At 38.4% G+C, this 14,277-nt stretch overlaps 1 protein-coding gene across 3 annotated transcripts in view; it reads right to left on the reverse strand.

Moving 5' to 3' along the window:
• The window catches only part of CEP85L (centrosomal protein 85 like), a 145,577-nt gene that overhangs the window by 26,151 nt on the left and 105,149 nt on the right, over positions 1–14,277 (reverse strand). For all 3 annotated transcript variants that reach the window (XR_003526166.1, XM_027634309.1, XM_027634310.1), the window contains exon 4: positions 122–243. Coding sequence is in view for 2 of the 3 variants with exons in the window: in XM_027634309.1 (XP_027490110.1) it covers positions 122–243 (122 nt within the window). In the remaining variant the exon portion in view is untranslated. The remainder of the gene's footprint in view (positions 1–121; positions 244–14,277) is intronic.

Raw genomic sequence — 14,277 nt, forward strand, 5'->3', positions numbered from 1 at the left:
AATAGTGGCTGGATTGAAGCCTAACAACTGTATGAGTAAGCAGCTCTCCTGAAAGTCAGCTTTTACACTGTAGCTTTTACATCATCTAATCTAATGAATGGAGCAGGAGCGGGTTACTCACCGATCAATCACAAACTCTTTCTGTCTTAGCAGCCCCTCTTTAATTTTCATTAGAGATTCCCAGTTGCTGGAGTCCTGATAGCTGGTAGCTGGGTAACTTGGACGAGATGTTCCAGGTGAAACCTGCGTAGAGTAATTGTAGGATTAGCCTCCAAAACAGTAAAGGTAAATAATGGCCTAGGTATTAGGGTGTTTACTAAGTGGTTTGTTCTTTCAGAAACCTAAGAATTGTTTTTAAGTTTAATTCAGATTTGCTTTATATAAAACAACTGGATTTATAAACAAGTTTCTTGAAACAAACTTCAGTGTCAATGATTTCATCATTTCTCTGCTAAAGAATTCATAGCTCTGAAAGCAGTTTGAATGAAAAGCTCATTTAGAATTTAGGTACATCATCAAGACAAACACCACAAAATGCTGCAATTCTTGTAGCACTTCCAACAAGACAGCTTGATGATAACTTTAGACCTGCTGGTAACTGCAGGTAACAGTTACCACTCACCTGTTCAACTCCCATCTGTAACGGCAGAATACAGAGAAACTTCCCTTGATCTCTGTGCATTTAAAATACAGAATATGGGAGCATAATTCTGATATAATATGGGAATATAATTCTGGTTAAATTTCCAAGATTAATAAGGGTTTCAGGCTTTCTATTCATTTTCACAAAATCCAGGCTCTGTGTCTCACAACGTACTGAGGACAATAACTGAACTGAATATGAACCAACAACATCGCAGTTTGGAAGTAAAGTAAAAAATTAACTGAGATGTTTAATCAAGAAAGCATTTACTACAAATTTATTATAAATATTTGTAGCAGGAATTCACATAAGGGAAGGTTTAAGCTAGAGTTTCTGTGATCAGATTGAGGGATCCCAGCATCAGCTGCCATCAGGTATCATCTAATCTCCCATCAGGGTTTTTTTTGAATCACTGAAAAAAAAAAAAAATTCTCTTTTTATTATCTGGGAGGCATTCTGGACTATGTTGTCTTTTATGTTTTTGAAAGAGAGCAGAAGAAAAAAGTGAAAACACGGGGGTTTTTTAAAAGTTTAAACAGACTTCAAGATATTTTTACTTGTATTGTTCTACAATTTTTTAAATTTCATTTGAAATTACAACAAACTGTATTAAGACCAAGACATATCATCAACAATTAAAATCAGTTAGACAATTGTCAAGCAGTCTATGCTTCTGGTCAAAGTTTTACTGTGAGTTGTAACAATGAATGCAAAGAATTCATTGCTTAAATCCCAAAATCATGATGTGCTGAAGTCAGCAACCAACTCCTCACAACTATGGCCTCTTCTGTAACTCTGAAAGTATTTTTTTCCATTCAGTCTAGTTCAGTTCAATCTCCTGCTTGCCTGTTGAGATAAAATGGGCAGAAGCACATCTTTTCTCTTTTAATTTATAACTTAAACCCAGATAAGATGACAAGACTTACTATTTCTAAAAATCTTTCCAGACTGTTACACCCCCACTTCACTCCCAGCCCCCAAGTCCAATTTATCTACTTCAGGGAATATTTCCTTTGCTTAATGAACTGTATAGCTTCAACAGTAAAATCAGATATGAATGATTAAAAAAAACCTCAAAGCCTCAAACTCAACACTTCTACACATTAAATAATGCATGCCAATTTCTGGCCAAAGATGCACGAAGAATGTTGAGTGAGTTCTTTGCCAGACAACATCAAGTATTGTATCTTTACTGAAAAGGACACATTGACTGGATAAATAGTGCTTTTTGATGAAAAGTAAAATGTGAAATATTAGAATTAGGTTTTATCCTAAAATAGTTCACTGATATGGTTAATATATCTTGTTCCATGCTCACTCATGAGTACATTCCACAAGCAATAAAAAGCACAGCAAACGTTCAAAAATTCTCTCACCTGTTGCCCCTAAAAAAGTGTCTGATACAACTAGGTTTGAAAGTTTAGGGGCAATAAAATTTATCACATCTGCAATTTCTAGTAAGTCAATCCATTAATCCTATACTTGTTCAAGGAAGTTATGTTAAAAGATGGTACTGCACTCCCCTGGGAGGCAAGGAATGGCAAAGCTAAGTGCTGCTTGGATTAAGATCGACCACTCAGCTGTTAATTGATTTAACAGTCATCTTGCTTCATTTTTCGTGCACAATGATCGATATTAACATTAAAAAATCCTAAATTGGTGGTATCCCTTTAGCTTTTTTGTTTGTTTGGGCAGTGATCTAATAAAACTTAGGAAAGATACCAAGTCATGATTCTTCCTGTAAGTAATACACGTGTCAAGTCCTTAAGGCTTAAGGAACCTAAAATTTATTTTGCCTGGATTGCTCCATCCAGACAAGATAACTTCAAAGTTATCTTTGGGTGCTCACAGAATACCTTGGGATTGTCACATATTGTTCTGTATTACAGTTATACACACGACTGGCTGAATTAAGAGGCACCATCACAAACCTATTTCAGTGAAAGTCTCTCTTAGTGACACATGTCCTGTCATGCAGTGTAAAGTGACATCAGGAACTATCACTGTATTTTGTGTCATGAAATTTTTTCCTTTGCTTTTCCCACTACAGTGGGATGAATGCTTTTCTATATCCACCTCAACACCATTACACTACAGTCAAAAAAGAAGAAAGAACTAGTCCTTAATGCAGTTGAGTTTATATCCTTATTTTTCAGAGCCAGAATTTCCATCTCTACTCAAAAGAAAACCCACAAGGGTTGGACATGACGAACAGGAAATATACGGATTTATAAAGCCAAACCAATTTATTGAGTAAGATGAATTTTGTCTCTAAGACTCAGCTATAAAAATTAAGAGATTAAAGACAACTATTTCAATATGAAGACATTCTGGAAGTCATCAGTGGTTTCTGTAAGAAAATTCTTCAGTGCAAGCCCCTTACTTCAATCTAGCACCTCTACAAACTTAATAGTTTGCAGTAAAATTGGAAAGAAACTCTTCAACTTTGGTACATAAGTGATTATACAAGTCAATTAAATATTATTGCTGCTGAAAAGCAAGGCAATGAGTTTTGCAAAGCTAAGAAGAGAGTAGTATTTTGTCAATTAAATGCTCACAATAGTGTATTGGTTTGTTGGTGGGTTTTGTGTTTAGGTTTTGTTTGTGTTTTTTTTTTTAATCTAATATATAAAGCCTTCTTACATGATTTACTGAGTTGCTTTAAGTTTGGAATATATCTAATCCTGTGGAGTATATACATGCTGTATATACATACGTAACAAATAATTTTTTACTTTTGCATTATAACTGTGTGCTTCAATTTTTCACTCTGAACAAACGAAAACAGCAACAAAAATGTTTGTTTCTGATACCATGGTTCATCCAATTAAAAAAAATATATACTAAAAATACTTCATAGCACTTCCCAAAATAACAAGACACTTCACTCATTTATGAGCACCTGGTGTTTACTACAAACAGCTTCCTAGCTGCTTTGAATGGTGTGGTAACACACAAGCAGTCCTCTTACGCTTGAGTATCTTGTCTCCTAGGGATATCAAACCAAATAGTGAGAGCAAGATACACTTCTATGGCTCATATTTAGAAAGCATCCACTACTCTGAGTTCTCAACTTGAATCTGCCACAACTACAAAACAAAATACCAGCTGGAAAGACACAACATTCTTTTCTATCTGCCTTACAAAATACATCTATTTTTGTCACCTGGCACCTCTTCCAAGAGTATCAGCCCTGTGCCGAGAACATCTGTTCAGTTAGAACAGATGGCACACTGGCATCCAAAGGTCCTTACTAGCTTGTTTTTTAACAAGGGCTTCAAGTCACTGCTGGGGTAAAGTCAGCTGCTGGGAAAAAAAAAAAGAGAAATCTTTGCTGTACTACCCTATATGCAAATATTTACTGGTGGAACAGACACTGCTGTTATCAGACACTGTTTCTTATCAGTGGGAAAACAATTTTTCTCTGGACAGAGTGTAACAACATTTAGATAACTTAAGCCAAATATGGCTGGGTTTTTAACTGTGCTAATTAAAATTATCTTCTCCAAACATGTTCATAGTTTCTGCCTGAAGCAGTTTGGTGTCTTGGCACACAGAGTAAGTAGCACAGCATTCTGTGTGTAACATGCTGTATCATGAAGTAAAGGTGAAGTTCTAAAATGTCAGTATAATAGCGAATCTCAAAAAAACACAAAAACCAGAAAGCTCAATGCATTTGAAAGGTTGTTGTGGGGTTTTTTTTGTGAAAGGTGTAGTTTACTTAATTCAGTGCTGTTTATATTACAATTGCAAAATTTCACAGTCCGTTACTAACAACTAGCAGAGCACCAAGAGTTAGGCTAAGTGCATGATCCCTTCTGGCCAACTGCTTGCACTGCCTACACTATCATAAACCTCTCTCTGTAGGGATCATTCTTCTCTCCTTCCACTGCATTTTACAGTTATTACTCAACAGAAAGAGAATTCCTTGCAACCACAGCTAATCCAAGGCAAAGGATCAGCACAACCAATGTTAGCAGGAGCACAAATGATTTCTTTTTTTGACTGCTGGTGGAAGAAACAAATATGAGTGTCCCCACAAGCTGTGCCTCAGGGACACAGCACTTGCTCTACCACATCACTGGATGATGAGGGAGAAAGAACAATTGGATGTGGCAACAGCAAGCCCAAATGCACTATTATCACAGAGATGCCTCCTGCTTTTCAGTCACCTGTGATAGGTAAAGGATTAGATCTGTAAAGGCAGAGCAGCAGTCACTGATGAACTCTGTAACTGCTCCCCACCCTGGTAAGGAAAAAAAGGATTTATCCATCCCTCCTCCCTAGCCAGATTTCTTCCTAACATCAGGCTGTTTAAGCTCACAACAGCACCCTTAATTCAGACAATGTTGAAAGATCATTCATCCTTTTTTGGCAAAACATGACAGGATTAGTAGCTCTTACGCAGGAAAAGCAACAGGAGGCTGCAATTATGGAATAAGGCCCTAATTTTAAGGAATCATTTATACAGAAAGGCTGTGCCTTGGTGAAACACACTAAAAAGAACAGCCACAAAGCAGCAATATAGGATTCCCAGATGGATAAAAACAAGACTACAGACTGATTGAAGATATCCTGACATAGTATCTGTATCTCCCCATCACTACCTATAGCTCTACTCTGCTCCGTCTTTGCCTTTTAGGGAAGACAGTGTTTCTGCTCAGCAGGATATAATCACTACAATTCTTGGCAGCAACACTCAGGTTGTATCACGTTTTGCTGTGCTTTCACAAATTTCCGGCAGTCGTAAGGGAGAGAATATCTAATCATGCCCTTGCACCCTCATTCTAGCCATGGTACATGTAGTATTCTTTGGGGAATTTTTTAATTAGAAAGAGAACATAATTAAAATCAAAACTGAAACATCATCAAATGGTGAGGTACTGGAAAATACAGGCATACTGTAGAGACCTTAGCACTGCTAATAGCAAAATAAAAATCAATAAGGCTTAGAAAAAAATCCCAAACACATACTTTATACAGACACGCAACCTGCAAAGTAGTTAATATAAAAAGGGCCAAAACTAACAAGGAAAATAAACTCGACAGGAGTTCACAATTTAACCTGCCTGAAAATCAGCTTAATGTAAGTCAGGAGTGCCTATATATGATATGTCAGGTTACAGAAGATGGGGGTGAGGGAAGGAATAAGACAGTGACTTTAAATAGTTCTGGCATAAACCCATTGAAAGAATATGTCTGGTAGTACGATGCCCAGAACCAGGAAGTAACTGAAACAGTAGAATATGTTCAATCAAGAGCAACTTTCATGACTAAAAAGCTTAGAAAGAGTGATTTATGAGTAAAGAGCTAAATACCATAAAGGCTGAAGAGACATGAAATCAGACTGCAAATACTTTGTTTCCTGGGCTGAGAGTCCATTCAAACTAAAGTTGATGGAATGAAAACTGAGATATGACAATCCGGAATAAGGGTATCAGGAGAAAACAAACAAAAACCAGCAAACAACAAACAAACAAAACCAAAAAACCATCAAACCAACAAAAGAGGTGGAGAAAAGCAGCAAAAGCCTATCACAAACAACTGAAAGATGATCCAAATTTTAAGATTTGAGAACCTACACAGGATAAGGTTTAGGAATTAAAGGGCTAGCCAGTTCTTACTTGATGACACATCAGGACTTCTCAGTGTTAGGGTTAAATTGCACATACATGTGACTAAGCACAGACTGACTACACTATGCCAAGAGGAAAATAATCACAGTTAGGCTCCAATCTCATCAACAAAAATACAAGCTCAAAGCTCATTTAAGAAAGGGATCACCTCAAAAATCTAGAGCCAGAGCTGAACTGCATGGATGCTACACAAAGAAGTTCTACAGAATAAGCAGCCACTGTGAGAGATGCACTAATTGTTATCCCAGTCTACAGTACTCTAAATCAGTATTGGTAATTTGGAGTCTCAAAATTGGCTAAACAATACAACAAAAAGAAGACAATCTCACCACCCCATTTTCATATGGATTTTTTGACATTATCGAATCAGAGCCATTCAGTTTGTAATTGCAGTATCACACAGGGCATTACAAAGCAAGCAGGTTGAGGAAGGTGATTCTGCTCCTCTACTCAGCTCTCATGAGATCCCACCTGGAGTACTGTGTCCAGCTCTGTGGTCCCTAACTTAAGAAAGACATGGACTTGCTGGAGCAAGTCCAGAGAAGAGCCATGAAGATGATCAGAGGGCTGGAGCACCTCTCCTGTGAAAACAGGCTTGAGAGAATGTGGCAGGATAGAACTGTGACAGAGAGCTGGGGTTGTTCAGTCTTGGAAAAGAGAAGGCTCCAGGGAGACGTTATAGCAGCCTTCCAGTACCTAAAGGAGGTCTACAACAGAGCTGGAGAAGGGCTTTTTACAAAGGCATGTAGTGATAGGACACAAGGGAATGGCTTTAAACTGAAACACGGTCGGTTTAGATTACAGGAAGAAATTCTTTACTATGAGGGTGGTGAAAGACTGGAACAGGTTGCCCAGAGAAGCTGTGGGTGCCCCACCCCTGATGATGGATGCATGCCCTCATTTAGGCCAGAATAGACAGGGCTTTAAGCAACCTGGTCTAGTGGAAGGTGTCCCTGCCCACAGCAGAGTGGTTGGAACTGGATGATCTTTAAGGTCCTTTCCAACACAAACCATCCTATGATTCTATCAAGTCCTTTGCCGCTGCACTAACTTGCTCCTTCTCCTCTTTGTAGCAAGTGTTAAAAACTGTGATGATCTGTCCTGCAAGGGGCAGCCAACATGCCTCTCTTCAGTTATATGGAACCACATTATTCCATCTGTTGTGTGACTTTTTAAAGCTTTTCCACTAAAAAACTAAAATGCTAATGCTATTTACAGTCACCACCACTATCAGTGGAAAGTTTTCAAAATGGAAAAGAATAAACAGTAATAGCATTCAAATGCCTCCTAAAAGCAGCACTCCCTCTAGTCATTACACTTTTACAAGCATGTTTGTTGAAGCTTTCTTCACAAATGAAATCCTCATTGCACACAAGGCATCACACACTTAATTACAGACCTCACAGATCTGACCCTCATAAGCCTGAGAGGAATTTGATGGTCCTGCGAGTTACTGTTATTTGTACAATTTACTTCTTCCCCAACATTATTTATACTGCAGCTGAGGCTTCCGAACTTTATCAAGGTCAGGTTTGATAACCACAACAAGAGAGGAAGACACGGTCCCCTAGCACAATAGCTTACAAATAATTAAGAAGAAAGCACAGCAAGTACATGGTTGCTGGGATACTAAGAGGGATGGGAGAAAACAAATGCTAAGGTCAGGTATGCTATTCACCATGGAGGAAAAAAAAACATGAAAAAAGTGCAGACATTTGCTACTGATGTCACAGTTACAGGGTTTTGATAGCAACCATGTGGTCACTTAAGTGTGGCATAAATGTGCACTACTATCAAAGGGAGGGGGGCCTGTTCTCCTGCCCCTTCTCACTACTTCAAACATTCATATCTTTCAGCTCCCTCCTGACAGCCCCAGTCCTACACGCTCCCCTCCATCCCACACACATGAAGGTTACTTGTATCTAGGTCAGACTCCTATTAGATGCCTTGTACAAGGCCATGTGAGATGTGGTGCTGGCACACACTGCTAAGTGGGAGAGCAGTGTACAAGACAACACATTTTGCAGTGGTACAGCTTTGTGCTGGATTAGTACGAACACAACCACAAGCTGAATTATCTCAATTCCAGGCCGTGCCAAATCCTCCCAAAGTATCAGCTTACGAACTGAATGTTTTCTAATCTTCTGGAAGAAAACCTACTATGCAGTTACTGTGACACTGTCAAGTCACTGGCCGAGACCTGGTGTTAAGATATGCAATTAGTTCAAGAAAAGGAACTTCCACATGACGATGGCATAACAGAATAAAACCAAAAGCCTCCTGCACTTTCTTATCTTTTGAAATAGTCCTGCCTCTGTTGTATATCAGAATTGTGAGAGCACTCACAGGACCCAGCAGCACAGTCGTAGCCTACAGTCAGAGACTGTAAGTGCAAAAGATCTGTATAACCTCAAAATCTGCATCCAGTAGGGGATCCTGAATAAACCAAAAATATAGCAGGGCATTTGTAAGGCAAACGAACCGGAATTCTGGCCACTGCTTAACTGCCCAGGCTTCATTCCTTCTACCATCCTTGATGGTATTGTGCAAAAGCCTCAAACAGTAAAGAAATCAATATATTAACTCTCAAAAGACTTTGCAAGATCCCTAGGGACGCATGTTGCTACTGCCTGAAACAGGAGTAGTCTCACCATAAGGGGCTGCACCCACTCAGCAGTCTGCCGAGCCGTCTCTGCCACCTTAAGCTACTTAATTTCTAAAGGGTGAAACCAGCACTCCCAGAGCTGCACACGAGATGATACACTCTCTTCAGCTTATCTTCCCCCGAACAATTACACTTTGCTTGCCTTTATGTGTTGTTATAACATTCCTTCAGACTCCACGCAACACCAATATTATTTTTGTCAGAAATCCTTTCCATTTATATTCTGGCAAATGTTACGAACACAAAGCACTTCTAGGTGCCACTTAATATGACGTTAAAAGCAACAGTGCCTGGAATTTTCCCCTGATAACAACTGGGCCTTTCCTAAGTATAGAAGCACTTGTTTTATTAAGTGTTCATTTTATCTTCCCATTACATTTAAATTTAAATGTTCTTTACTAAAAGAAAATTTTTGGATTTGGAGATGAAAGGGAGGTTCCACAAGAAAAAAATCCCTGCCCCCCCCCAAAAGCTATTAGCGAAAGTTTCACTGTTAAATTAATTATTTTCTTTTGTTTTTTCTTCCGTCCTGGAAAGCAGCATGACCAAAAAGTAACTACAGTTATTCAAAAAGATCATTGTTTTAAGTGCTGCACAAATGTAGGGCATATTATTCACTACAAAAATTATGAAGTCTACAAGTAAAATGGAAATAGCTTAGGAAAAAGGAATAGATGTCACGACTCAGTAACTCATAGAAGGACTCCTAAAAGTAAAACATCTCAACCAAGTTCTGATCATTTATAAAAACCTTTACGTTAAAGGTACATTGCTAATACCTACAAATACCAGCTTACTGAGTGCCAGTGTTGATTGCTCATTCGTTACTTATTACGCCTGCTCATGGTCAGAGTGGATACAAAAAGTGACCTAGAAAGCAATCAAAAAAGCATCTATTTTGCCAGCCTGCATAAACTTCTGTTTTCTGCTAGCTTTAGCTTTTCATGACTTTAAAAGAAATATGATCCATGAGTCTAATACTCAGCACAATTAAGTGAAGTTAAACAACAAAAAAAACCCCCACAAAAATAAAGCAGAAATGTTCAAAATATTTATATTACAACAAACCCAAGTATTTATACAAACTCACAAAAGCACGCTTTTTTTAAAAAACGGTAATCCAGAACTGGTCTCTATGAGCACCTGCAGAAAGAATGGAGCAAAACTACTGGAACATGGGTACTTCAAGTTTTGCAGACGCAACTTCTGCATGTTATAACTGATGGGGAAGGGATGATTAGGTAATATACTCTTTTCCATTCCCTTTTAGGTTGATAAACCAAAACAGTGAGCAGAAACAAAGACACTCCCTCACACACACCTTTGATCTTGGCCAGTTCTTATTACCATGAACACAGATTTAAAGAAAGATAAGAAAAAAAAGGCAAGAATGTTCTATGAACAGTGGCAAGTGGGGGATTTAGTAAAGCTGTCTTATCAGGGATTGGAAAACAAAAACAAGTTCTCTGCTAAAATAGTCTCGTGCAGAGTTAATAAGGTCTGTGGACATCACAAGTCTGCACAATGTGAGTACAGTACTCATTTACTTTTTTTGGTGACTACCTTGAAAGACTTCTGCAGATGGAAAAATTACAGGCATGCTCATGTTTTCTGCCCAACTGCAGGAATTCTTTCTGGAAGAAACTAGCTGTGTTTCAGCCAGCAAATCAAGCAGGACAGCACATGGACCTATTGTGAAGATTTCAATTGCTTCAAGCAGTGATTCTACCACCATCCCTGTACAGCATCACATACATAACATTTCATCATGTAAGCAATAATTCTCAGTCACTTGCCCCAGAATTTTTTTTTTTTCTTTTTTCCTTTTTTTTTTTTTTAACTCACAAGGAGAGACCATGTACCTGCATGACTTTCTGGATTTCAGAGGCAATTGAAGACAAATCCCTTCCTGTGCCTCTAACAAATCAGGTCCTGGAATCTCAAAAGTCAGACATTTGAAAATCCTGGCCCGAAGCTTCTGCATCACTGACAAACAGAAGAAATGCTGCCAATTTAACACTGGACTGCCTGTGAAACTAGGAACCACACAACCATGGAAAGTAGTCACATAATTTGTGTGTGGAGTAAGTGGTAGATATTTAAACTGTTTGGCTTCAATCCAGATTGAACCTTTTCCACTTGAGTTTATGAGGGGTACTTGAAACGCACTTGTCTCTAGCAAAAGCAGCAGTATGATGTAAGGGTGCATCTGAACATCCGTGTCAGTGTGTGAAGGTGTTTTCCTTCCTTAAAAGATAAACACGGGGGGAGCCCTAGCACCTTCTTAACATAGGCAGAAAGGGTAGAAGTTCACACTAAAAAAATAAATACCACTTTCATCAGCAGCAAATAGTACTTGCCATTTGTATGTCTAGATTTTAGATTTATCATTCTCATTCCAAAGAAAGGAAACTGAGAAAAGAACTAAGTTACTTTGTCCATGGCTCCTCAAAGAGCGCCAAAACACAGCAGATTCTCTCCTGTGGAAACCACTTTGTAAGCAAAATACTGGTTTTAACAGACACAAATGAGACTATCTCTGCCTAAAGAAAAATAAACGTGTTAATTGAAGAAGGTTCATCTAGAAGGTGGAAAAACTCATGTTTCAGAATGAACTACCTTTGTTTTCATTTTCTAATTCACAGAGATGTCAATAATAATTTTATCCCAAATACTCACTTAATCAACTGATACTGAGGACTGTATTTCAAAACCACAGAACCAATTCATTTTCACCAAAGGACACAAAAAGAGAAAAGCAAATAGTTTCTTCTATAAGTACGAAGTCTTAAAAGGAGAAAGAAAAGCTCTCCTTCACATCATCTGAGTGGCCAGGCAGCTACAGTCAGAACGATGTGTGAGACTACACTTGAGAAAGCTTCCAGGTTCCAGTGAGTGACAACAAAACTTCCATGAGGAAACAGCTGCCTGTAACAAAATACATACTCAGAAAATATTTGCGAGATCAGGAAATCTGTTCTTGCTACTCCGAGATGGTTTGAACCAAAGGAGTAGGGCAATGTTTTCATTTGGCACATTCTGCAACAGAATAAAGAAAAACATGAAGTTCTGTACCTCGAATTCTCAGGTAAACGCAATTAAGCATCTTAGTTTTCTGGGGTGCTTTTTGGTGAATGTTTTTTTTCCTGCAAATGTAATTGTCAATCAGCACTTCATTTCCAAACAGGGAAAAGCCATTCTGCTATTTAAATAAACTTCAGTGATTTCTAATGAAGTTTAAAAAAAACACCTTAGTGTTTTAGCCACGAATTGCATGTAACAAAGATAGGAAGTAATAGATAGCTGAGACCATGGGAATTGTGCTAGTCTTTTTTATAGTCACTCTACAGAGAGAACGAAAAAAAATAAAGGGCAGAGTAATGGACAGAAGAAGTAAATGAAGAAAAGACACACACCATTCTTTAACACCAACCAAGAGAAACAAAAGGTGTTTCTGGTTCCCATTTCCCACTTCTAAAAGTAGGACCAACTGAAAATTAGCCTGAAATCTCTCTAAAAGGCTGATTTACACCATCTCCATGTTGATCTGAATGAAGATCCCAGTGAAGAAAGATGTTGAGGCCACTGGTCTACATGCTGCCCCTCCTGAGGGTGATCCCTAAAATACTCTGCACAAGAGGACCTTCAGTTCTTAAATACTGCCAATATGTTCATCATTTGGGCAATATTCAAGAAGCGTTTGGACAACACCCTCAGGCACATGGTGTGACTCTTAGGGATGGTTCTGTGCAGGGCCAGGACTTGGACACGATGATCCTTGTGGGTCCCTTCCAACTCTGCATATTCTGTGATTCTATGAATATTTATGCATTTCTGCTAGGACAACTTTCAGCTGAAGACAGGCAGCAGTAAAAGCTGCAGCCCAATCATTTCTCGTCCATTTCGCAGTTACCCTTTAAAGTAGAAATAATCCAGCACCACCACTTGGCAACTGAAACATGGTCTTCCAACTTTATCTCTCCTTCATATGCCTTTGTCCCGCTGTTCATCCATCACTCACAACATGTCAAATAACACAACTAATCTCTGTGCTTCCTAGAACAGTGTATCTGAGAGACACTCGACACACTTTCTTAGGTATAAGGAACTCGGCACACCACCTAAAGCACGTTGTTCAGCCTAACCAATCAAGGACACCAGTAAACACCAAAATACAGTCTTCCCAGGCATTTCACAGAAATAAAAAATATTCCACTGTAATGAATATCACTGAATTTCCAGTCCTCTATCATGTTGCTGTTTTGAAGACACTTTGCATCATTGCAGTGAACTGCTACTTTTAAATTATTTGACCTTCAGTAACCTAGTAAAAAGGTACACTTCACTGATGTGAAAGCCACCAGAGCACAGCTTTTTGTGCTGTCAATATTATGGTAAAATAAACTACCTACATGGGTCAAGCCTGTGCTAACTGTGTTGCCTCCAAGTGAAATAAGTGTTTCCTATAGGGGTATGGGAAGAGGAAGGATATGGATTTTCAGAGCAAGAGCCAGGCAAAATGTCTTATTCCCCTTCTCTCCTAACACTGGATCGAAGCACCAAAGACAACAGACAGGTGAGACACACTTCTGCACCCTGGGATCTACTTTAATGGTTAAAGGTTCATGGCAGTAACAGTAACTGAAAACATTTGAGATGACCTTTCCAAAAATGTCTTTGTTCATAACAAATCAGATGATTAGTCCTGCCAGAGCCTTCACCATTCCCAAAATGAGAAATCTTTCAGACCACGCTGTATAGTTTTCTATAATTTATTTTGCACAGTTTTTTTAATCACTTTGCAAGTGATTTGAGGCTTCCAAGTTGCAGCCTCAAAAAGTAATTTTATCTTGTTTGTAATGAAAAACAAAATGTGAAGATCAAACTAATTTAATGTCTGTCAAAGGCTTAGGAGAAGTAAATACTTGGCGTCTCTGAGGAAAATAACACGATGCAAAGTCCAAATTTCTCAGCAGAGCTGTTTCCTGTAACACTAACAAAGACTAAGTCCCACTACGCAAGAAGGAAAGTGTGCAGACTCAGAAAGGCAAATTCCTCCACATAAATAAAAAAGAAATCAAAAAAATATTGAGATTCCAGGTGTGAGTGAGATTCACTGAAGTCAGATAAGCTTTAAAGGAGACATCAGGTAAAACATAAACATATGGGTCATAAATCTATCAAATTCAAGCAAAAAAACTCAAAGGCATTAAAAAGAAAAAAAAAAGGAAGTTATTATCTCTGAACTGATTAGGCTGTTGCCTTATCTGGTGTAATTCTGTAATGGTCTTGACACCATCACTGAAAATGCTGCTTTTCCTATTGAAGGAAGA

The sequence above is a fragment of the Corapipo altera genome, unplaced genomic scaffold (assembly GCF_003945725.1).
Source record: "Corapipo altera isolate COAL_440 unplaced genomic scaffold, ASM394572v1 2b, whole genome shotgun sequence".
NCBI classification, from domain to species: Eukaryota; Metazoa; Chordata; class Aves; order Passeriformes; family Pipridae; genus Corapipo; species Corapipo altera.